At 37.3% G+C, this 23,062-nt stretch overlaps 1 protein-coding gene and 1 pseudogene across 4 annotated transcripts; both read right to left on the bottom strand.

Annotated features, from left to right (window-relative positions):
* Positions 1–854: 854 nt before the first annotated feature.
* Positions 855–1,954, bottom strand: LOC105521586 (annotated as a pseudogene). Its single transcript, XR_001003291.1, has one exon. The product of XR_001003291.1 is annotated as a probable ribosome biogenesis protein RLP24 pseudogene (transcript).
* A 7,397-nt stretch (positions 1,955–9,351) lies between these two features.
* Positions 9,352–22,531, bottom strand: ZNF330 (zinc finger protein 330). 3 transcript variants are annotated; one of them, XM_011955808.1, is made up of 10 exons: positions 22,309–22,531; positions 20,935–21,060; positions 19,008–19,027; positions 18,837–18,907; positions 16,664–16,743; positions 14,368–14,494; positions 13,790–13,894; positions 12,578–12,624; positions 11,424–11,541; positions 9,352–10,341 (listed from the first exon to the last, which is right to left on the bottom strand). In XM_011955808.1, the coding sequence occupies exons 2-10, from the start codon at positions 21,052–21,054 to the stop codon at positions 10,067–10,069; spliced, it is 963 nt and encodes a 320-aa protein (XP_011811198.1). In that variant the 5' UTR covers positions 21,055–21,060; positions 22,309–22,531; the 3' UTR covers positions 9,352–10,066. The 3 variants fall into 3 exon arrangements, with proteins under 3 accessions (XP_011811198.1, XP_011811200.1, XP_011811199.1); XM_011955809.1 differs by having other exon boundaries at positions 9,355–10,341; positions 22,340–22,481; XM_011955810.1 differs by lacking the exon at positions 18,837–18,907.
* Between the last annotated feature and the right edge of the window lie 531 nt (positions 22,532–23,062).

Genomic DNA, 23,062 nt, shown 5'->3' with positions numbered 1-23,062 from the left:
GCAGCAACACGGATAAATCTCAAAATAATTAAACTCAGTAAAAAAAAAAAAAAAAAAAATCCAAAACAAAAATGAGTACATACTGCATGATTCTATTAATATAAAATTCTAGAAATACAAACTAATTTGTAGTGACAAGAAACAGATTAGTTGTTGCCTGGATCCAGAGTAGATGGGAGTTGAGAGAAGAGACTGGAGAGAGGGATTGCAAAAGAAAATTTTGGAGTGACGAATATGTTTATTGTGGTGATGATTTCATGAATATATACATATGTCAAAATGTGTCAAACTGTACTTTTGAAATATGTGTAGTTTATTGTATATCAATTATACCTCAATACAGCTTTAAAAAAAAAAAGACTGAGGGCCAGGGATAATAATTTCAGTAGACAGCACAGACTGCAGGAAGCTATAATAATTGAGCTGTCTGGCAACCACAGCATATATACAGAGATAAAATTCAAACCATTCCTCTCTTATAAAACCACCGCCACAAACACACTGGCCAAATTTCCACATGTATTACAATAGCAGTACCATCTTAGGCTAAGATCATTACCCTCACACACGGACACCCATAGCATAGCATGATTTTCACTGACTTGTTGGTTAAGTTCTAGGTTTCTTTCTTTTTTTTTTTTTTTTTTTTTTACTATTTAAATGGTTTTATTTTATGTACAAAATAGTGAACATATGTTGCACCCATAAATTCTACTTTCCAAAAACAGGAGCTTTTTAAAAGAAAACCACATAATAACTTTTAAAAGGTGCTGGGATTACTCTGCTTCTAGATCGTTGCTGAGCTAGAAAAATGTTTGTTCTACCAGGAATCACAAGTGAGAACTGAATATTCTCCAAAGTGGAAATTCTAGAGTGTAGTGTCAATCCAGGCAAAGATTATTCAGTTCCCATCCCCAACATCCACAACTACCTATGAGAAGGGTTAAACCAGGTCAAAACAGTCCAGCATAATTAGGTTTCATCAATCAATGTCAATATGCTCTTCTAAGATGCAAATAAACCAAAACAGGAAATACTAAAATAAAAATAATATCTGACACTGCCATACAAATTTTTAGTTCCTTTTTGTATCCCCCCACCATAACATTAACAAAGGGAATATTTTACTGCAAAGAATATTTTATTTTATACGTCACTAGCCATGAATTTTTGCCATTAGTTACTATACAAATGCTGCCTAGTGCCATTATCCAAATGGCATAACCATTTTACATCCACAATTCACTTCTATAGTTATAAGCAGAATTTTCGTGATTTACTTAAGTACATCTATCAGTGAAGATTTAACATTGAGATGCAATCTAACATCTGTAATATCTGATGTTATGTAGATGGCAATGCAGGAAAGATGTATTTTAATCGCTTTTCATTTAAGTGACCTTATGTAAAAAATAATTTAGTAGTTCCAAGTATCCAAAGGGCATTTTCAAATGTACACCAAAGAAATGGTTACAGAGATTTTTAAGGAGCATCTTCCATGTCCACATCCTCTTGTAACTGCTGTACCATTTTCTCTTCCAACTGCTTCCCTTTGCCTGCAAGAGGGACTCAGATAAGATGGATGTTTTGCTTGACTTCTTTGATATCCTGAACTTTCTGTAGCTATTTTTCTTCAATCTGTTCATTATAAATTTAGCTTGGCGTTTCTGTTTGATCTCTTCAACTCTCTTCATTGCATCAATAGTTTTATTCCATAGCTCTTACTGGCATTTGATAGGTTCATCTCCACGTTTTTCAAATTCAAATGAATTATCCAGTGTAAACTCTTTACCAGCTGCTTTCCGGAATGCTTTGGTTCGCCTAACTTTGTGAGGATTGCGCTTCTTTTTGAAGTTTTTATGACATTTAGATTTGCAAAATCCGAACACCTTGCAATCATGCCGTGTCCAGGGTAGATGGACCCCGAACAGAAATAACACTTCTCGATATGCATGCTGAACCCACATGGGACCCCACCCAACAAACGCCAAGCTGGAAAGGAAGTGACACCTAAGTTCTAGGTTTCTGCCCTATCAGAGATTTAACTATGAGCTACAATGTATTATGCCTAAAATAGTACAAAAGAATTCAGATGCATTTATCTAATTTAATCATCAAAATAGCCTTCTGAGATATTACCCTCTCCTTATAGATGAGGAAGCTTAGGAAAAGATCTCAATATTTAAGAAATGATAAACCCAGAACTTGAAGCTGCAATATTTGATCACATAATTGAAAATGAATCAGTAAAATATAGGCAAACATATCAGTAATTTTATATTGAAAATATCTGCTGCTCCTTTGAAATCAGTTAGGAAAATGATTAATTTATTCTAAAGGTGCTGCGAGTACTTTCGAAAAATATTCTTTTAGAATTATACACAGGTATCTTCAAATGTAATAAATACTGATTTTTCAAACATTCCTACATTTAAGTAGGAAAGCTAGGAATCATTTGGAGCCAGTGATGCTGAGCTAACAAAGTAAAATCAATTTTGAACTGAAATTACCATACGCCTACAAAAGTCAACTTCTAAAGAAAATATTGAATAACACAAATTTCATCAAAAAATATAAATCACCTTCAAGATTATTTATTGATTTAAAGAACACATTCTAGGTTTGTTTATTTGAAAAATGTTTTCTTTGTTTAAGAAGTCCCTTCCCATGTAGAATATCCTTTTTCTTTTTCTTTTTCTTTTTTTTTTTTCTTGTCTCTCTGTCACCCAGGTTGGAGTGCAGTGAGGCGATCTTGGCTCACTGAAACCTCCGACTCCTGGATTCAAGTGATTCTCCTGCCTCAGCCTCCAGAGTAGCTGGGATTACAAGAACCCACCACCAGGCCTGGCTAATTTTTATATTTTTAGTAGAGACGGGGTTTTGCCACGCTGGCCAGGCGGGTCTCGAATTCCTGACCTCGGGTGATGCACCCGCCTCGGCTTCCCAAAGTGCCGGGATTACAGGCATGAGCCATCGGTGTCCAGCCTAGAATATCCTTAAATCCTTCCACAGTGACTCCAGTTTTTATTTCTACCTTTTCGCATTCTACATTTCCTTTGTACTTTTCTTAAGCACACATTCAGCCTGGTATTGGTAACTTCTACCTGCGTTAGCCCAATTTCCTCAGAAAATATTAAATGTGCAGTCCCACAGAAGCAGGAGTGAGTGAAGGAGAAACCGAGTGGTGAAGAGGAGAGAGAAACCTCACAGGGTAGAGTCCTGTATGGCCAGAGTCTGTGACAAGCCGATTTCTTGATTTCACAGGACATCTTCAGCGAGAACATTTGAAGTTACTATGAAAGGGGAGAAGAGGGAGTAAGTTTATCCACTAATTTCTGTTTCCCATTTGTTAGAGGTCACTCCCATGAGGCTTTACTATGCCTGCACTTCTCCATTACACAAAAGTGGACTCAAAGCAAATCTGACTGCATGTCATACCTCAGTGGCAATAAAAAGGCCCCAGGACATGTGACCAGAGATGCCATCAGGTTATACCCACAAGTGACAAGAGGCAGTGGTCTCCACTGCTGCAGCAGATGCTTTAGTTTGTAGTGACAGCAACAGTGCTCTGGTTCCACAATCACATTAGTAGCACAGGCAGTTTGCTACTAGAACAGCTCTAGACAGAGCAGGGTGAGGAGACTGGCCTGGCTTGCTCAGGGAGCTAAATACTGTACCCTACCTCTGCTGTGAGAATTCAAAGCGCCTATGCAGGTAAAGCAGCTTGGGCCGTACAGAGAACACATAGCAAATGTTAGCTACTATTAACCTTGTATTGTGTCTTATTTTCTCTAATAAAATTTAAGCTTTAACAGCTTACATAATACTGTATTTACCTTTAAATCTTTCATCTGTCCTAGTATTCTAGTATTTTGACGATGGGCATGTAGCAAATGCTAACTGAATTTTTGCCTGGATTTAATGTAAAAGTGCTGCTGTTTAGTGGCAAAATTGAGTTATACAAATCAGCAAATTGCAGTTAGCATATTATTTTGCTTTCCCACCAAAGCTCTTTGTCAAAAATGCCCAGGCCAGGTGTGGTGGCTCACGCCTGTAATCACAGCACTTTGGGGGGTCAAAGCGGGCAAATCACCTCAGGTCAGGAGTTCCGGACCAGCCTGGCCAAAATGGCAAAACCTTGTCTCTACTAAAAATATAAAAGTTAGCCAGGCACGATGGTGCATGCCTGTAATCCCAGCTACTTGGGAGGCTGAGGCAGGAGAATCACTTGACCCCCGGAGGCAGAGGTTTCAGTGAGTGGAGTTCAGGCCACTACACTCCAGCTTGGGTGACAGACTGCGACTCCATCTCAAAATAAAAAAAGAAAGAAAAGAAAAAGAAAGCTCTTGCCTCTATCTACATTGTATTTCTTATTTAAAATGCTTCCATATGCCTGATTTAGCATTGTACTATGTCTGGTTCCACAAAATATTATTAGGGATTAATATATTAAGCTTCATTCTTTGACTTATTCCCATTAGGCAAATAAGTAACCAGCCATTCTCTAAAGCACAGGTGAGCATGCTATATGGTCTATTCACTTTCGGAAATGGACTAGTACATTTTGCATGAGCAGAAGCTGGTAGGTGACTTATAAAGGTCAACCTTACATACATCATTACAGTATTCTAGCAAGGAGTTTGCCAAACCATGACCAAAATGCAGAGAAAGAAGCATATTTACCCCCATATTCTTAAGTGTCAACTATTAGATTCTGTATAGGGATAGTAACTTCATAGCTATTTGTCATGATGGGCCGTGTTGGGCTAAATTAGCCAGACCAGTCACTTAGTCACCACATGCATGGTCTGCTTTGGGAAGGATCTGATTTCAGCCAAGGTAGCTTTCTGAAGCTGGGGCAGGTCCTAAAGTTACCTGACAACTACCACCTCTGTTAGTCTTGGTAATTATCTGGTGGCATGACCCAAACCCTCATTCCGAAGAGTCTAGTCACTATGCCCGTCATAGCCTGTGGCTGTTGGCTATGTCCATATATGTTCATGTAGAGTCACAAGTGGGCAAAGGAGCACCTAGAAAACTCAAGTGAGTTGCTGGATTCCACTTATAATCCTCCCTATCCTCGTCAGGTAAGAGCAGCCCTACCTCCTTCTGATGAAGAAAGGCACTTATCTCTGCCAAGACAGTGACAGTCCCTAGACACAAAAAGTCACAAATACCAAGGTGTCAGGCACAGCTTATTATCCAATGGTGGTACTTACTGGGTGCCATGAAGAAAGGCATCCCCTTGAGGACATAGAATTCTAGTCATTCAGAACCCAGGAGTGTAGAGATGGGAAGCATAATGTTCCCAGTGAATCACTGGGAGTGGTGGCAACTCCTGCTTCCACCCCTAATTCCCATGGCATATTAGCTTCCTAGGGTTGCTATAACAAATTATCACAAACTGGATGACTTAAAACAACAGAAAATGTATTCTCTCACCATTCAGGAGGCCAGAAGTTCAATATTAAGGTGTTGGCAGGGTTTATTACTTTTAGAGGGTCTGAGGAATAATCTGTTCCATGCTTCTCTTCTCACTTCTGGTGGTTGCAGGCAATGCTTAGCATTCCTTGGCTTGTAGATGAATCACGCCAATCTCTGACTCCATCTTCTCATGGCTTTCTTTCTTGTGTGTCTGTGTGTCCTCTCATCATCTTTGGATATAAGCCCAACCCCTAAGATGTTAGCCTAACTAGCTAACATCTTAGCGAGTTACATCTGCAGAGACTCTACTTCCAAATAAGGTCACATTCTGACACTCCAGAAGAACATGACCTTAAAGTGACACTATTCAACCTACCACACATGCACCTTATCTATTGGAAACACATTGGAATAGGAATACCTGTGGGTCAATGCATATCTGTAACTTGAAGGATGGTATGAAATTGTTCGAGTATTGCCTCTGAATTGCTGCTTCGGTGTGTTTTCAGCACACCACTGCACCACATCATCAGGCAGGAAGTTTCTGGGTGGTGCACTATATGATACAGTGAATCCCATGGTCACAGGCCTATTACTGCAGCCTTCTTTACTTTAAAGATGATTCCATGGCCTGACATATATTATGTAGGATTTCATGCCAGTGAATCAAATATTCCATAAGCCCCCAGGTACCAAGGCTGGATGAGGCCCTGCAGGAAGGAAAGGTAAGCCTATTCCAAGAATGTGGATCTATTCCACTGATAATGAACCACTAGCCTTTCTGGGGTGGCTGCTCTGATTTGTCTCCCCAAGTGATGATACCCCATCAAGGGTGCAACAGTTGCCCCTGCTGCTGACAGGTGACATTTGGCAGTGGTGGTAACTAGATAGGCCTTGGTAAGTTGGAAACCATTCTGTCTGCCTCTGGGAGTATATGAGTCTCTAAATGCAGATGGCATAAGCTTCCTCTATAACCCAGAGATGAGCACGGTGACTCTCCTGCTGTGACTTGCTACAGCACAACTTATCCCATCACTAATATCTCCAATATAGTAGCATCACTCTATGGCCCAGAAAGCAGGGCTACTTCCACTGCAACCTAGACCAGCTGCAGAACTCTTAACTGCTGGGGGCTCCACTTAAAACAGGCAGCCTTTTGCATCAGCTGTTACACTGGCCAGGACACTATCCTCAGGTGTGACATATGCTGCCTCCAGAATTCAGGATGGCTCACCAGGCATTGTGCTTCCTTCCTCAGAGTAAGAGAATACATGTTGTCATTTGCTTTATACTTTAGATCAGATGCATCAAACTGCCCCTCACCACTGGAACCCTGAAAAATTTGTGAGTATGGCAAAAAGTTTATAAGGTTTATCCACTGAAAGTTCATAAGCTTTATCTCCTCCCTCTGGAACACATCTCCTACCAAGTTCTCAATGGTCTAGCCACTTGTTCATCCAGCCTCAGCATAGTCATTACGTAACAGATCTATGTTCTTTAGGATAAAGTGGTGTAGTTTACAAAACTATAAATATATATTGTTGCCCATTCTGTGTGAATGCGAATTGTTTCTGATTCCCTTCTCTTATTGAGAGAGAAGAATGCATTTGCACGAACCAAGATGATATTCCATATACTTGGGCCACATGCATCTGCTCTAACAAAGATACCATATCTAGCATAGCAGTTGCAATCAAGGATATTACTTTGTTGAGCTTGTCTATCGCCATCTTCTAGGATCCATAAAATTTCTGCAGGGGCCAAAATGGTGAATTGACAGATGTGATGAGATGATCATCTCTGCATCTTTTAGATCCCTAAGGGTGGTACTGCATCCTGCAAGTGACACTATTGTATATTACTATCTGGTTGAAGTAAGAAGACACAAGGGTAGGCAGTGTCAGAGGCTTCACGTGGCCCTCCACACATGCTGCGAAACCACTGTAAGCTTAAACTTGCCCAGGACTCCTTGTATAACCCAACTCCTCCCTCATCCCCTACAAAGCAGCAACAGGGACACTATCTGAATATCAATGTCAATTCAGATTCTGTGTTCAACAATCCTTGAAATCCCTTATATTTCCCCTTTCCTAAGCTTAGAATTACCAGAGCAAATGGCTCTGGGTCCCTTTGAGGAAACACCAAAGGGAATCATTACCTTGTACAGATGCCATGGTGTCATGTCTTTCCTCCTGGGACCCAGCCACCTCTTCAGTCTGGGCTCCAGGTCTGAAGTGACTCAGGCCCAGAAATTGAGCAAGGGATGCTAGCTTTTTATTGGGGTGACTACCCTTAGCTTCCATGTAATCCATTCTTAATTTTATCTAATAGGACAAACTGAGTAGTATTCGTGTTGGCTACCCATTTGTTTTGTCCCTAAAGTGCTATGTTACATTAGCCTTCTCCATAACTCTTTGCAGGTTAGGACCCCTTGACTACCACTCTCACTTTCTCATTAACTGTAACCCCCTGACTTTTGGCAGTTGGGCACTGCTACTTTAGCCACTATTTTTCAGAATCTTGTCATACATTGCCATCAGCAAGCTGAACTGTTTTCTTTTCCTACTATCTGATATGGCCCACTGAGAGCTACCACATATTTTTAGAGATGCTTATACCCCATCATCAGTGCAGGTTTCTACGGCCCTATTCACTGGTGTGTCCACTGAGCCTTCCCACGGAATACAATCATCTCATCTTCCAATCCATTCCAACATACCCAATTCCCTTAACCTTTTAAATCCATTCTTCCACCATGTCACAGTAATCCTAGTGTTTCGACTTTGCTCAGAAAGGACCATTACTTTTTCCAAACTTCAAGAAGCCATCCTGGTAATGAGTTCACACCATCTCACAGGATCCTAGCCAAGGTATTAAAACCCTCTAATTTAAGATAACTCTTAGCAATCCAAAGATCCAGTGTAGGGGCTGCCATCGAACTCCTCCCTAATTTTATGTTTTGATCCTCTTAAGCACGGATTCCAACCTCAAGCATATCCCTCCAACTCTTCCTAATTCTTGCAGTTCCTTTGGGGTATAGTCTGTTTCCCCTCACTTCATTTTCAGCACTTCAACTGAGTTTTGCTTAACTTTATCATCACTTAACCCTAATTTTAGGCCTGGAGATACTAACTATAATGGCCTGGAGACAGGACAAGTCTTGAAGGGAGCATGTTTCCTGAGGAAAGAAGCCTCTGCATTGTCATCCAGCCTGAGAATGAAGCGGGGAGTGCTTGCCCTTAACATGGAGGGGTGTGCTATGACTGAAAGCTCAGAAATTCAGGCGTCTGGGGAGTAAAAATCTCCAGCACCATCGATTCAGATGTCTCCATCTAATTTGTCAGGGTCACAGGTTTTCCCAAGCAGTTTGCCAATGTTGGCATAATAGACTTACCTTGGCTGGCAACTGTCTTTGAAGTTTATCCTTTGAAACTATTAAGTCTTGGGCTTGGTCCTGTTTTTTCAAGCTGTCCTACTGCAAAAGATGAAACACTTTTTCATACGCCACCAGAGGCCCTCTAACTTTGACACCTGACTTTCCATCGCCTGTTATTGTCCTTGGCTGTTAAGTATGCCCCTATAGAACAAAAATGGCTTGACAATGGCCATCCAACCATTATCCTCATAGCTACAATTTTCTCCATACATCTAAAATGTCAGGCAATCAGATATTGTCTTTCCTTCTACAACTACCCAATCCCTATTAACTGCCAGTGTAAGTTGTAACAACTGGGACTTGTGACAGGACGGTCCTCCACCTATCATCAGTGATGGGGTCTGGGCTGCTTATCGTAAGTGTATACCACACAGTCTCTACTACCTATTTCCGTATGTGCAAAAACTGAAGCAGTTTGTAAAAACATTGGAATGCTTTCCAAAACAAACTGAAAATACAGAACAAAAAATTAAATATAATATCAAAAGTACTTAAGTGAAATAACAGGTTTATTCAGAGAAATAAAATGTCCTGGGTAAAGCTTCTGTAATAATACTATTTCTGATACTGCATCTCTGAAAAATGGCTAACTAGTCACCTTATCACTACATTTAAGGCATTAATAATAGGTACCACTGAGGATATACATTGTGAAGAAAGAGAATAGGTCAAATACTAAAACACACGTATCATGACAACTCAAGGTGACATGAATATTTAATGAAAATTTAGAATGTAACAACATATGACTTTCATTCTGTGGACATAAAAGGAAAAATACAGTAATTCATTTTACTCATTACATTTTACAAAATCAGACAAATGAATGAAGCAGTATTTTTTAATAAAAACAGTAATTTAATTTCAAACAAATATATTACCATCCTATTCCTTTATCCTGTATATATGTATCTAATTGGCAAAACATACTACTTTACTTAAATCAGTAACAATCCAATCCATGATACTTCAATTGGTTCGATCAATAAACATCTTACATTTGAAATTCATTTTTCTTATGCCATAAGCCTGATTATCAGTTCTATAAAAACGCTACATCCTATCGCTTGGCCCATTAAGTGTAACTAGCCTTCTGCACAAGGCTAAGTGGCTAAGGTACTTTCGAACATCCACCCACAATTCATCAAGCACATTCACCCACTCCTGCTCCTCTCACACACGGCCACTAGAGGACAAGCAGCTCCCCTAGTTCTCTTGTTCCTCATAGTGAGCATAGCCACTAGCATAGGTCCTTCCTAAATTCAAATTAGTAAACAAATCTGATGACTCAGTGTCTGAATCCTTTCTGCCTTCCTCTTCTTCCTCTTCATCATCCTCTGCTTCATACTCATCCTCCTCCTCATCGTGGTAGCTGGTATCACCATACTTATCAGATGAAAGGTTCTTCCAGTAGGCATCATACCCAGAAGCTCCATCTCCCTCTTCAGCTCCAGTCTGCCTGCCAAATTTCAGGGAGCGTGCTATAGAAGACAGACATGTACAAGGCATTTGGTTAGTTCCAGTCCTCTACATTCTCATCTTCCTCTATAAAATTTCATGAATTTCATTGGCTGCTTTAATTCCAAATGAAAAAATAGGTCATATTTTCCTAATTTTTTCACCTGAGTCTATATACACACCATAAAAAATAAAAATTACAGTGTCATTTCATTAAATCTAGAAAACAAATTAGACCAACAGACCACTCCAAAGGTAATAAGGCATGTTTAAAACTAAAACACCTTCTGTTTGGTCACTGACAGTTTATTTTCAAATCACATCAATCACAGAATACAGTTGATTTCATATCAGTACATTTTTCTTAAAACAGCTATTTTACAATGTAGATGCCCTGAAAAACAAAGCCTGTCATTTCTTCTGCCTTAGTAGTGACACAAAGTTTAGTGCAGAAGATCAGCAAAATCATCAGTCTCACCTCACTGTGCAACTACATCTATGATTAAACAAGGCAGTCAGTCACTTAGAATTATGCTTCCATTCTGATATGTCTGGTTAAGAGTCAAATTTCTCTTTAACTAAATTGGGAGCTATATTACTATAAGCATGCTTATAGTAGTGTTATTACTTCACAAAAAAAGTTACATAAAAACCATAAAATAATTTCCTATAGCAGTGCTATTACATAAATAAACATAGGTGCTCAAATACCACACGCCTAAGAAAGCTTCAGAGTAAATTTGACTTCTAAGTACTTAAGATTACCACCACTTTAATATTAAGGAATTATAGCTACTCAACTATTTAACAAGGAAGCTTCAACAAAAATTTAAAAATCACTCTTTATCTTAAATTTCAGTATTTGCTGTCATTAACTAAGGCAAATACCAAATATCAAAATGAATATTGGTATATTTAAGTAAAACTGAAAAACTTTACCGACATATTTTCCTAAGCTGTAAAATTTCACTTGCTTAAAAGAACACATTCATCTTTTCAAATAAGAAGGAGGAATAAGAAAAATAGACCAAAAAAAAAAAAAAAAGATAAACTTTGTCTAAGTATGAAAGCAAAAATCACTTCCTTAGTATCTTAAGGGCCTTACTTGACATGCTAAGGTCCTTAGTCTCCTGAGTTTCATGCCCACATTTAGGACAAGGAGGCTGTTTTCCTTTTTCTTGCTTAAACACTTTGCTCCTTGTATGATCATCACAGAAACATGCCTACATAGGAGAAGCAAAATAAGTAAATAAATAAAAATGTAAAAATATACAAAAAAGACAGTATTCATTGCTTTAAAGATATAGCTTTGTTAAGGCAGTGAGATTAAGAATTTTGTTGGGACCAGTCACACTTTTCATTTCATTTTTTTAACAGAAATGATTTTTGTCAGGGCTCTTCTAAACGATGACCTAACAAAAGGCAGACTAACTATATTGAGTGTGACATGTAAGTACATTTAGTCGTTCAAAAATATTTCAGTATTCATAAGGCCCCTGATGAAATGAAATAATGGTGAATAGCTATTTACTCTCACACAGTGTATGGTCTAACTGGGGATGGAGACAGTGAAAGAGCAATTACAAGACACTAAGCACTGAAGGGGAAGTGCAGAGGGAAGAGCACTAAAGCAGACATAGGGTTTGGGAAAGGCATCTTAGAGACACGAAGTCTTAATCGCGACATGAAGAATGGAAGGGCAATAGGGTAAGCAAAGATGGAAAAGTATTCCAGACAAAGAAAACAAAATAGACAACGCCTGAACGCCACTTGGTAAAACTAGAACAGATAAATAAGACATAGGGTTAGAAATATAAGAACTAGAGAAATGCTTCTGAGAGGAAGGGCATTTGGCTACATCTGTTTAGTAATCTTTGATGAACAAATGCTAGAGACTAGGCCTAAGGACACAGAAAAATTTGGAAATCTTTACCCAAACTCTTCTAAGCAGGTACATTTTGACATTAATTAAAATAGACTTTCATCACCTCGGTCAGAATGTTCTCCATTAAAAACACAGAGCCAGGATTCCAGAGAAATGTGCACTAGTCGCAACTCTACTACAAGGTGACTAGATGACCACTGGAAAGTCATGTAAGCCTTCTCAACTTCAATTCCATAATCTCAAAAATAAAACAATTGAACTATATAATTTTAAGGTCTCTTATAAATTAATTATAGCTACATATAATCCAAGGACTGGTGGAGGGGTATAGAGATTAAAAACAAAATCTAAAAAGAAAAAATGCATAGGTATACCTTACAACGGAGACATGAGTGCTGACCAAGCCGATTGCATGAAACACCTGTGGGAAAGAGATTAATCTTAAAATCCCGTTATTTGGTTCTTAGAATTTTCCTTTGTCTTTTATCAAATCACTAAAAACTTGCAATGGAAATACGGCCTTATTTTGGCTGCCTGTCTTTTGGGTTCGAATGTTATAAAACACACAAAGCTCCCATGCTGCAAATAAAGTAATTAAATTTATTATTATACATTCTACAAAAGGCTAAAAAAGGCTCAAAAATGACATATACTTCAAGATGCTCTCTTAATCTTTGAGAATTTTATATATAAATATTGCAAGAATTATATACACATGCATACACATACATTGTGTGTGTGTAGTATGTATGTTGTATGTATATCACAGAGATGACTTATCTACTTTAAATTTATAAATAAGTATAAGAATTAGGATTTCATACCAGAACAAGAACCAAATTAAAGGAAGAGAATACCTGCGGAATTTCAGTCTTTTTCTTAGAAAGTAACTACTATTTAAAAAGGGCTTTTTAAATGCCAAGTACTACATACTATTGTTTTATATGGAGTCTCATTTCAATGAACCTTCCAAGAAAGAAACTATCTGTAAAGTTGATACTATTATCCCAGTCAGTAATGCTGGCTCTCAACTGGAAAATACATGAGAATTTTGTGTACAGGTTAAATACAGGTGCCTGGCACCCACCACAGACTTAAAAGATAGAATCTCCAGGGATGAGACCTGGGCATCCACATTATTTTTAAAACCTCCACAGGCATTTTTGATACACAGTCCTGTCTAAGAATCACTGGAACCAACTAGCAGAAACAGGGTGGTATCTCTTACTGGGCATTTGGAAATGGGAAGGAAGAAGGGTGAGGTTTGGTTTTTACAATAATTTGAAGGTAAAAGTGACATGTGGTAGTCTGAACCAGGAAAGGTGTAAGTCCTGCAATGCCTAATCAAACCAAGCCTACAAAATGAAGAACTGGCCCAATCAATATGCCACTGGCATCCCTGCTGAAAAATTTACAACTATATTCTGACTGTTCTGAGTGTTTTCTAGAAACAGAAAATAAAGATTGAGTTAAATTACAGTTCGTGAGAAGCAGTATAAAAAAACTTGATTCCTTTTTCATTAAGATTAATACTTACACTATTCAGAATCTTGGGTATAAAGAACATCTAATATTTAAAAACTTACATTTAAATGTTTCTGCCTCTAAAACCTGGCAGCTGGCTTGATGCTCAAATTGATCATCTTCACAGAGAAAGTTATGGCAAAAAGAACAACTGAATATTCTGCCTCCTATTGGATTAAAAAAAAAACCACAAATGTAAATAAGATAAACTTTAATTAAGAAAAACTCCTATCTATAAAACTGCTTAGAAGAGATGGCAAGTTCCTTTGGAGGTATACCAAAATTGTTCAGCCATTTTTATTCTGATAAAAGCTAAAATGAAAACTGTTGGAAGTCCTTGAAACTAAACTGAAACTGAAAAAAGGGGGCTCTTACTATCCACTAGCTACTCATATAACACTCACAATGCTCAAAGAGACTACCTGCTCCACCCCAACTCCCCTCCACGTTTGGGTAAACAATACTAGCATTGACAATAACTGATAGTATAGATCCCTTCTCTAACTATGCTGATAATCTAAACAGTACCAGTAGTTAGGATTGACAGTATCCTGAAACAAATCTCAAAAACGGCATGCAAAATGTTTCCAAGTCAACCTTCACCTATAACAAAGCTCATTACTTGTGTCCAATGACTCACCATGGTCCCATACGCCTCGTTCACATTCAACACACTCAGCATCGGTAAGAGGGCAGGCACAGGCATGTGTACTGAGACATTTCCTACCATGGCAAACCCAAGCTTCACAGAAGTCACATATTGCACCCTGTAACCAAGGAACAAGAATACATAATCATTATCACCTGAACACCCGCAACCATTGCTTAACCATGGCAACCATAAAAACTGTATACATTTAGCAATTTATCAACCCTCAATGATAGTAGGTAGCTTCATTTAAAAATTTTACTACTCACTCTAAGCCAAAATTAAAAAGGGTTCTCTGAAAAACTTCTTAAGAGCTACCCACAATATACAAAACTCAGTTATGTATCAAAAGAAAAAAAGGTAAACTGTACACTTACCCTAATATTATTTAATTAAGTCAGAGTTGGAAGTGTTTTCCTCAAAATGAATTTAATTCAAATGGACTTTGGAGGAGACAACAGTTTAAGCTTTCTTGTCTATAATAATTCCTGTAACTAAATTGAATTTTTAAATACTACCATTTCTGATTTTTAAAACACCTTCTTATCTATATAACTTATAAAATAATTGCATAGCTTTTCTAGAATTACTGAGAAATATGAAACTTCTGCCAGCTTCTTTTTTTCTCTTATGGAAACTTATGTTTTAATAATAATTATACTTCTTTGTGGAAAAACTTTAAAGTAAAATATATGGAACTAAAATACAGGGTAAGATTCTCCAATTCTATATCAAGAAAAGACAATAACAATATGTGTTTCAATAAAACATTGATACCTACTGAATATTAAAAGCTAGAAGAGAGTAGGATCAGACAATCTTTACTTTATAAAGGAAAAGCATGGGCCCAAGAATAAATCCAAGTCCCAGAGTTGGATCACAGGTGAGGTGAGACTTAAAACCAGGATTTCAGAATCTCAATTCAGTATTCTATTATTCAAGACTCTGAAACACATGTAGTAAACAACAAATAGGAAGAATATTTTTTGACTTGCAAAAATGGGTTATCAGTATAGCTAGCAAATCATCAACTATCTCTCTTGGATCAGCCAGAGTTCTTGCAAAAAAGAGATGGTACTCTCAAACTAGGTAATCCAGAAGAGTTTTAACAGAGATAATTTACAGAGGACAGGGAAGGACTTAGGACAAACAGGAGAGGACTACCTGACCATATAGAGAGGAACTGTGCTCCTTAGAGAAAAGACAAAACCAAACCAGGATAACCTGGTAGGGAGTGAGATGAAGGAATAAACACCCAGATCTTATTCTCCTGCTGTTCTCAGGGGGAATCTGAGGAGGCGAATATAAGATATCCAGAAAATCACTTTTCTAGAATTTACAACTAATCATATATGACTCTACTTAAATGTTTTCTTTAAGAAGAAATTATTCACATTCAAAACACACGGTAATTTTAAAAAACAAATTTGACTGAACTTAAGTTACCAAGGAAGACTGAAAGGGTTTTTGAATAAAGATAACATTGACAATCCTATATTTAAAATAAATAGCAATTCACAAGATAATTCTCGCTCCTTGCTTCTATAATATATGCACATATGAAATATATCATAGGTCTGCCTCATAATAGAAGTTTACATGCTCTTGGAAATTTACCATAAATATTCCATTTGACATAAATATAGTATCATTTTCCTCATGGACTACAATTTGAACAAAATTTTATTTGAACATAAAATTATACAATACAGTAAAACTGGTTACCTCATATTTAAAAGGAAAATATGTTTTAGTAAAAAGAGCAAAATACATCACATACTCTAATTGTTTTTATTATTCAAAAAGCTGAATTTACTTTAAAAAAAATCCTGTATGTAATGAAAAGTTATGTTAAATATATACACTTTTTTGAAATGTAAAGTTTTAAAGAACACTATTATCCTAAGTTCCTTTAGAACTAGGTTGCTTATTTAAGCAAAGGCTTAAACAGTGGTTAAGCAGGGCTTTCAGTACACTAAATACTGTTTTGTGAAGTCTGGTTAAGAGATATTAGAAAGGTACCACTGATAAATGAAATTCTGTTTAGATCAGCATGAAAAGTTTCCATGCCTTGTATGTTTCCTAATAAGAAAGAAAGAAGCAGCTAGAAACAAGTGGGTACTAAGGGAAAATCATACCAAAAGCATGCCACTGATAATCCAGATAACTACAAATTGATTGAAACAAGGGACAAAGCAGTGATATTTAGAAAAAAATAACCATTGATCAGAATGACTTTTTCTTATCCTTGAAAACGTACTAGTCTAAGAGATAATAAGAAGCTTACCACCATTGCAAGGCCAGTACTGTATACACCAGCATGCTTTATGACACAGTCTGAAGACTTCATCATGCACTTTGTTTTCCCTAATGAAGAAAAACATTTGCACTGTTAGTCTTGCAAAGGAATACATACCAGTACTCACGAACTCCTCTTTTATCCAGCCCAAGTTCCTGAGGAAATAATTTAAAAACTAATGAAATTGAATCAGTTATTTACTGCTTACATAACTAAAAAGAGAAAATGGATGTAACTGAGACTTCATTACTCGAATCAGACTTTTCAGATTTCAAATTTACCAATAAATCTGTAAAATGATTATACAACAATATATGTGCTAATTTGTTTTTACTAAATTAGAAATCACAGGTTATGCTTTGTAATCTAATGATCATTTTAACAGTTTAAAAACATATGAATCTTCAGATTATTCAAAATATTTTTAAAGGAATGCTTTTTATAATAAACTTTACATTTTATAATTCACAATAAAAATTGTGGTTTGAAGTTATCATTTCTTTCCACAGAACACCTCAAACCAAACCAAATGATTATGTAACTTATCGAGTTAATGTAATTTTATCCAAACATAAAAATTTACAAGAAAGCCCCCAGTTAAACATTTTCCCAGCAAAATTTTGAAATAGTGCCCAAATAAGCACAATAAACGATACGGTGATACAGCTACAAATCAAATCACCACACAACCACTAAACCTCCGATCTAGAAGCAAATTAAATTACCAACCCGAAACACTATCAGGAAATTTGCTTATCAGATATTACGTGAGAATTAATGATGACATTAATCATCCATCTGAGACTCCACAAAATGGAACACAAAAGAAACCATTTTCCATTATCTTGATTCCCTAGGAAACAAAGTTAGACAATAGGAAACGGGAAGGGTAACCGGAAATGAGAGGCAGCAGCTACCCAACTGTTCCAGGTCCAGCACTAAGAGTCAGTAAATGAGAAATGCATCCATCTAACAGCACTACAAAATTTAAGCCCAAAGACACTGAAAATATGGGCAAGTCCTAGCAAGAACTTACCTCTTAATCTTCCACAAAATCTATTTTCTCACTCTACATTCATTACGTTTTGTGAAACAAGGCTATAAAAACTACCATGAGTGTTCAATACAGGCCAGTTTTCTCTTTTTCATTAATTGTAGAATTGAAAAGGTATCTTCTTTGAAATCTAGAACTACACTAGAAATATTCAGGGATATAGCCCTAAACATTACTAACTTCCTGGAATATTATTATATATAAACACATTTAAATGAGGCATATCCCAAATTGTTCTACCTGAAATTATTATCTCATAAATAAAAGTGATACTTGTTCATCAAAAGCTGGGGAGGGATGTAAATCTAGAGTAATAAAGTTAACGGTTTCTTTATTACAAGTCTTCAGAACTTCTAACATATAAACATATAATAGAAATCTCCCAGATGAGAATGAGAGGAGGATGCATGCAATATTTCTCAAATGTATATCCATATACACTTTTCAAGAAATATCCATTAATATTTCAGGTAGTCTGTGGAAGACTATTTGGAAAATACCCATCTTGCTAACATTGAGTTTTATTTTGAATAATCATTTCAGAGTACAAGTCTCCACCTATACTTAAGAATTGGGCACATGACTTAGGAACTTGATTTCAATAACTTGGGAATACATGTGAGGAAACTCATGAATCATATGGTAAGCATCAAACTCAAAAACTACTGATCACAAAATAAGTACCAGGTAAATGTGGAATAAAATTATTCCCAATGGTCTAACACACTGCAGGTAATATCAGCAGGAATCCAAATGTAGATAAGTAAACAAATAGATACTGACAAGACTAAGGTAGTATAACTAAAAGTTCAGGATCACCAAATGTTATGTCTAAAATCTGATCTTTTATTGTTTAAAAAAACTTATTGGTAACCTATATCTAAATTGTACCTTAATTATTTTCCAGCATTACATCAAAGAGACAAAATCAAGACTTGATAGTTTTTTGGTAGGCAACATAACACATTTTGTTATTTTGTTAATGGTAAGGCATAACATTATAACCAACTGTAAGCACTGTAACCAATAGCAACAAACCCACCCAAGTTCAAATTGATGAACTACCAGTTGATAAAAAGCATAGGTCCTTAGTTATTACTTACTTACCACACTGTGCACAAATTGGTAACTTCTGTACAGAATTACAAAAGTAGCAAAATGCTCTATTCTTCTGCCGCCTTGTCATGTAAAATAAAATTTTAAAATATGGTCAATGTCAAATAAAAGGTCAGAGGGACAATTTTATTAAAGGTAGATAGAAAAAGAAATAAAATTTACCTCTGACACTTGTCACATTCCTGTAACATAAAAATATCACATTAATTTTTCTGGAGACTGAAAACTGCAAATTTACTTGTATTACAAAGAATAACCTGCTTTTCAGGTTAAAATTTAAGTGACACTACACTAAAGCTCCAACTCCACCCATGTATACAAGCATCTACCCATGCTTAAATAACAAAGGTATGCAAGAGAGAGATAGTCTGGGTAGATTCCAGAGGAAGAAGTGGCATTATCACGAAGGAGGCTAAATACATTGGTAGTTTATTTTTCAGTTGTTTGTAAGGAATAAAATACCACAGAATGAACATAAGAAACAGGAGAGAATACAAAATAATAAAGTTCACAGAAAATCCAGAGTCCTAAACATGGTTTTAAAAGCTCTCCACAATCTGGCCCTTACCCACTTTCCAAACCTTGTTGGCCTACTCTTTTTAGACTCAAGTCACTAATGGTCAGCCATTCCCCTAATATGTCTTATATTCTCTCTTCTCCATGTCTTTACTTACTCTAATACTTTTCCCTGAAAAGTGCCTACTACCTGTTGAAAGTTCTGGTGAAAATCCCACCTCCTCTGTGGAAATACCCCTTCCACACAGTCAACTTTATCACCTCTTAGTCCTAATAATTACATTGTACCTTTATTGAAGCACTTCCAAAATCTAGCTGTCATTATATATATTTAGGCATGCCAGTCATTTATTGTTTTGTTTGCCTAACACCACTCTTCTCTGGAAAGGACTCTTACATACAGAAGAGAGCCTCACTGTCACATCTGTGCTATGTAATCTGGCCTCTCCCAACCAACCCCAATAAATGTTAGTCCTGGGACAGGCACTGGGTCAAGTCCAGCCTTTCAGAGTTCTTTCCTTCTCTGAGGAACAATATGTGATGTAAGACATGCAAGCTACCTGCAACTATGAAACCAAACAAATGGAGTAAAACAACATGAAAAAATGGAATAAGGAAGAAGAAACAAAAGCAAAAGATAGAACTACAAGTTGTTCCAGGTTCCGATTGTCCCTGAGAACCAGGTATATCCTTCCCCTTCCCAGCAATATAGTTATTCCATTATCTATTCAATAAACTATTTTTTCCTAAGGTTAATTTAAGTTAGATTTCTGTCATTTATAAACAAACAAATCCTAATATACAACATAAATGAGCTATAAACTTCTGGAAATAGGGACCATGTAATTCATCTATGTATCACCATCCACAGTGTCTGAAATAACACCTGGCACAGAGTAGATGCACAATAAACGTTCGCTAAATTAAGCTACATTAAACAATTCATATATGTTTGACAAAACAAAAGGAAGAGGGAAAAAAAAGATACAGTGGGAAAAGAAAAACAAAGAAAGGAGTAGAAATAGGGAGAACTGGAATAACTCTACAGTCAATGAAAGCAAAGAGGAAATGATGACATAATTGTTTGCTTTTTCAAAAAGCATATTTCAAAAGCAGCAACCATTCAAAGCAGCCCAGAAATTATCAGGACTAACCCACTTAGCTTAGCACAGGCAGATAAGGTAATAGAACAGGAAGCCAACAGACTTAAGTAGGAAGTTCAGAAAAGAGAAAGGAAAGAATTGCTAAGAAAATATGATGAAAACTCAACTAATAAGACAAATTAAGGCATTAAAGAAACTGGAAAATGAAAGTTTCTATTATCTATTCTTGTCCAATATCTACCTTTATCACCAAAAGTATATGAAGTAATATGCTATGTTTTATAAATAATATAAAATCCAATAAGAATCACTGCTACTCACTGAAATCAACGGACGAGCCAGAGATACTAAATTCAGTAACAAAATATATGCAAAAACACTGTCTTCACTAAAACTTTATTCAGGTGTACTTCAGATAAAATAGTATATGGTTTTTTCAACTATCAACTGATACGAAAAAAAGCTGATACCATTGAAGCATTACATGGATGTTTGGCCAAATCTATAGTGCTTCTTGATGCTCTTAGTTGTTTTTCACGTTCTCGGCGGTTCTCGGCCTTCTTCCTTGCACCAGTCTTTTTTTTAGGCATTTTCCCCTATTTTGACACAAGAGAACAGAAAAGATGTAATTGACTGACTGCATTTACTATTTTAATAAACTAAGAAATAGTATAACAAAGTATTCTTATTCTTGTTAAATGTTAAACTCTATCCTTTTGATAACTAAGCACATTCTAAGCCATAAAATGTCAAGCACGTATTATTCCAAATGAAGCGGGTGACCCTTAAAATAAGGCATTTATTAGCACTTACGATTCTAAAAATGTAAACGTCAAAAAAATTTACCCTAAAAGACAAACTGGTTTTATTTTCCCACTAAGAAAAAAGTTTCTCCAATAATAAAGTATTCTGCACCTCATTAAAACAAATGAATCATGTATCTCATTAGCAAAAAAAAAAAAAAAAATTAAAAAGAGCATCATTTACCCAGTTTATATCACCTTTTGAGCTATATATTCAGATGACCTGACGCTGCCAACATCTTAAGTAAAACAAGTCTAATTTTTCCTATGTAATATGTAAACAGAACATCTGTCAACATAACACTATTAACTACAAAGTCAAAACATTCCGAAGACATTTAAGGTATTAGTTGCTTTGACTCTTTAACAAATGCTCTTCCCTCTACACGCAGTGAGCATGTAATTTTAACGGGGTTCAAATTTATGTTTAAGAGTATGTTTAATTTTCATCATTTAGTTGAAATACAAGATTTTTCTAAACTGAAGCATTCTGAACTGAATGCTCAATTAAAAAAAAAAAAAAAAAAAACACAGGTGGTAAGCAGTATGGTAGCAACTGAAAAATAGCCAGATTTAATAGGTGGTTACTTCGGTAACGTAACGCCCAGACCACTAAGTCACCATTCCAGTATGTAAAATGACAAAATCTAGAGGGCGTACTGCCCTGGCCAAAGAACCTCAGAAAATAATCACGAGGTGATCATGCGGATGAACTTTCTGCGTCCTCAGAGATATCCTTTGAATCCTCTGATAAAGTTAAATCTCATTTTTTTCCCCCTCCAGTTTGTTCTGCACGCTCAAAAGAGTGAATCTTCTTCTCAGACTTATATGGGTTCAAGCCCTTTTCCGGTAACACTCCAACTTCTTGAGGGCACTGCGCGTGTCACCAAGTGAGGAAACAGGCACGTGGCACTGCGGCTTTAGGAGTCCAGCCTGGAGCTGGAGAACCCAGTGGGGCGGAGGGGCATCCAAGGGAGAAGCGGCGGAGGCGCCAGGCGGCTTGGGGACCCGCAACTGTCACCCGCCCGAGGGACACCCTACCTCGTGCGCGCTCCGGGCAAACCTAGCTCACTTTCACCGGGAGGCCGGACACAGTCAGGGGGCCGAAGGACAGGGAATGGCGTGAGGCCCGCCCGCGACAGCAGTAAATCCAACTCGTGGACCAGGACTCCGGGAAAGAAGGTACTAACAGCCAGGCAGGTTGACAGCCGATTCCGGACACTAGGAGACGGACCGGACGTCCTTTTACGACAGCAGCGTCCTTACGGCTGACGTCACACGAAGGGGCCCGCCCACTTCTGTTCGCTCCGCCCTTTCCCCGCCCACACGTGCGGGGGCCAATGCCCCATTCCTAAGCAGAGGATCTTAGGAAAAGGCAGGGAATGCCAGGGAAAATAGGGAAGCAGAAGGAGGGAAAGCCGGGGAAGGCCCCCTCAGTTTTACTTTTTTAGAAAAAGGAGAAATCTAAAAGGAAGAGGAAAATGAACTCACAGATTTGGTACTGGATCAATTGACTCAAACAGCAAATTCATGCTTACTTCTGTTGGAAACCTTTCAACTGCCGTGTGTCACATCCCACCTTTTCTTGGTTACTGCGCTAAGCTGTGCCTTCAGTTGCCTGATGACCTTCAGCACTAGCCTCCCCTGTCTCTTATTTCTGTTATGCCCTCTGGATTCCATTCCTTTGTGAACAAATCATCCCACATTCTCTGCCTCTAATGTGTGCTCTGCCTGCTTTTAACTGAAACCTGATGATCCTCCCCCTGCATCAGAATCTCCTTCCGATCAAGCACCT

This window comes from Colobus angolensis, unplaced genomic scaffold, assembly GCF_000951035.1.
Source record: "Colobus angolensis palliatus isolate OR3802 unplaced genomic scaffold, Cang.pa_1.0 Scaffold400, whole genome shotgun sequence".
Taxonomy (NCBI): Eukaryota; Metazoa; Chordata; class Mammalia; order Primates; family Cercopithecidae; genus Colobus; species Colobus angolensis.
The sequence above is the reverse complement of the archived record's forward strand: the minus strand, read 5'-3'. Positions and strand labels throughout refer to the sequence as shown.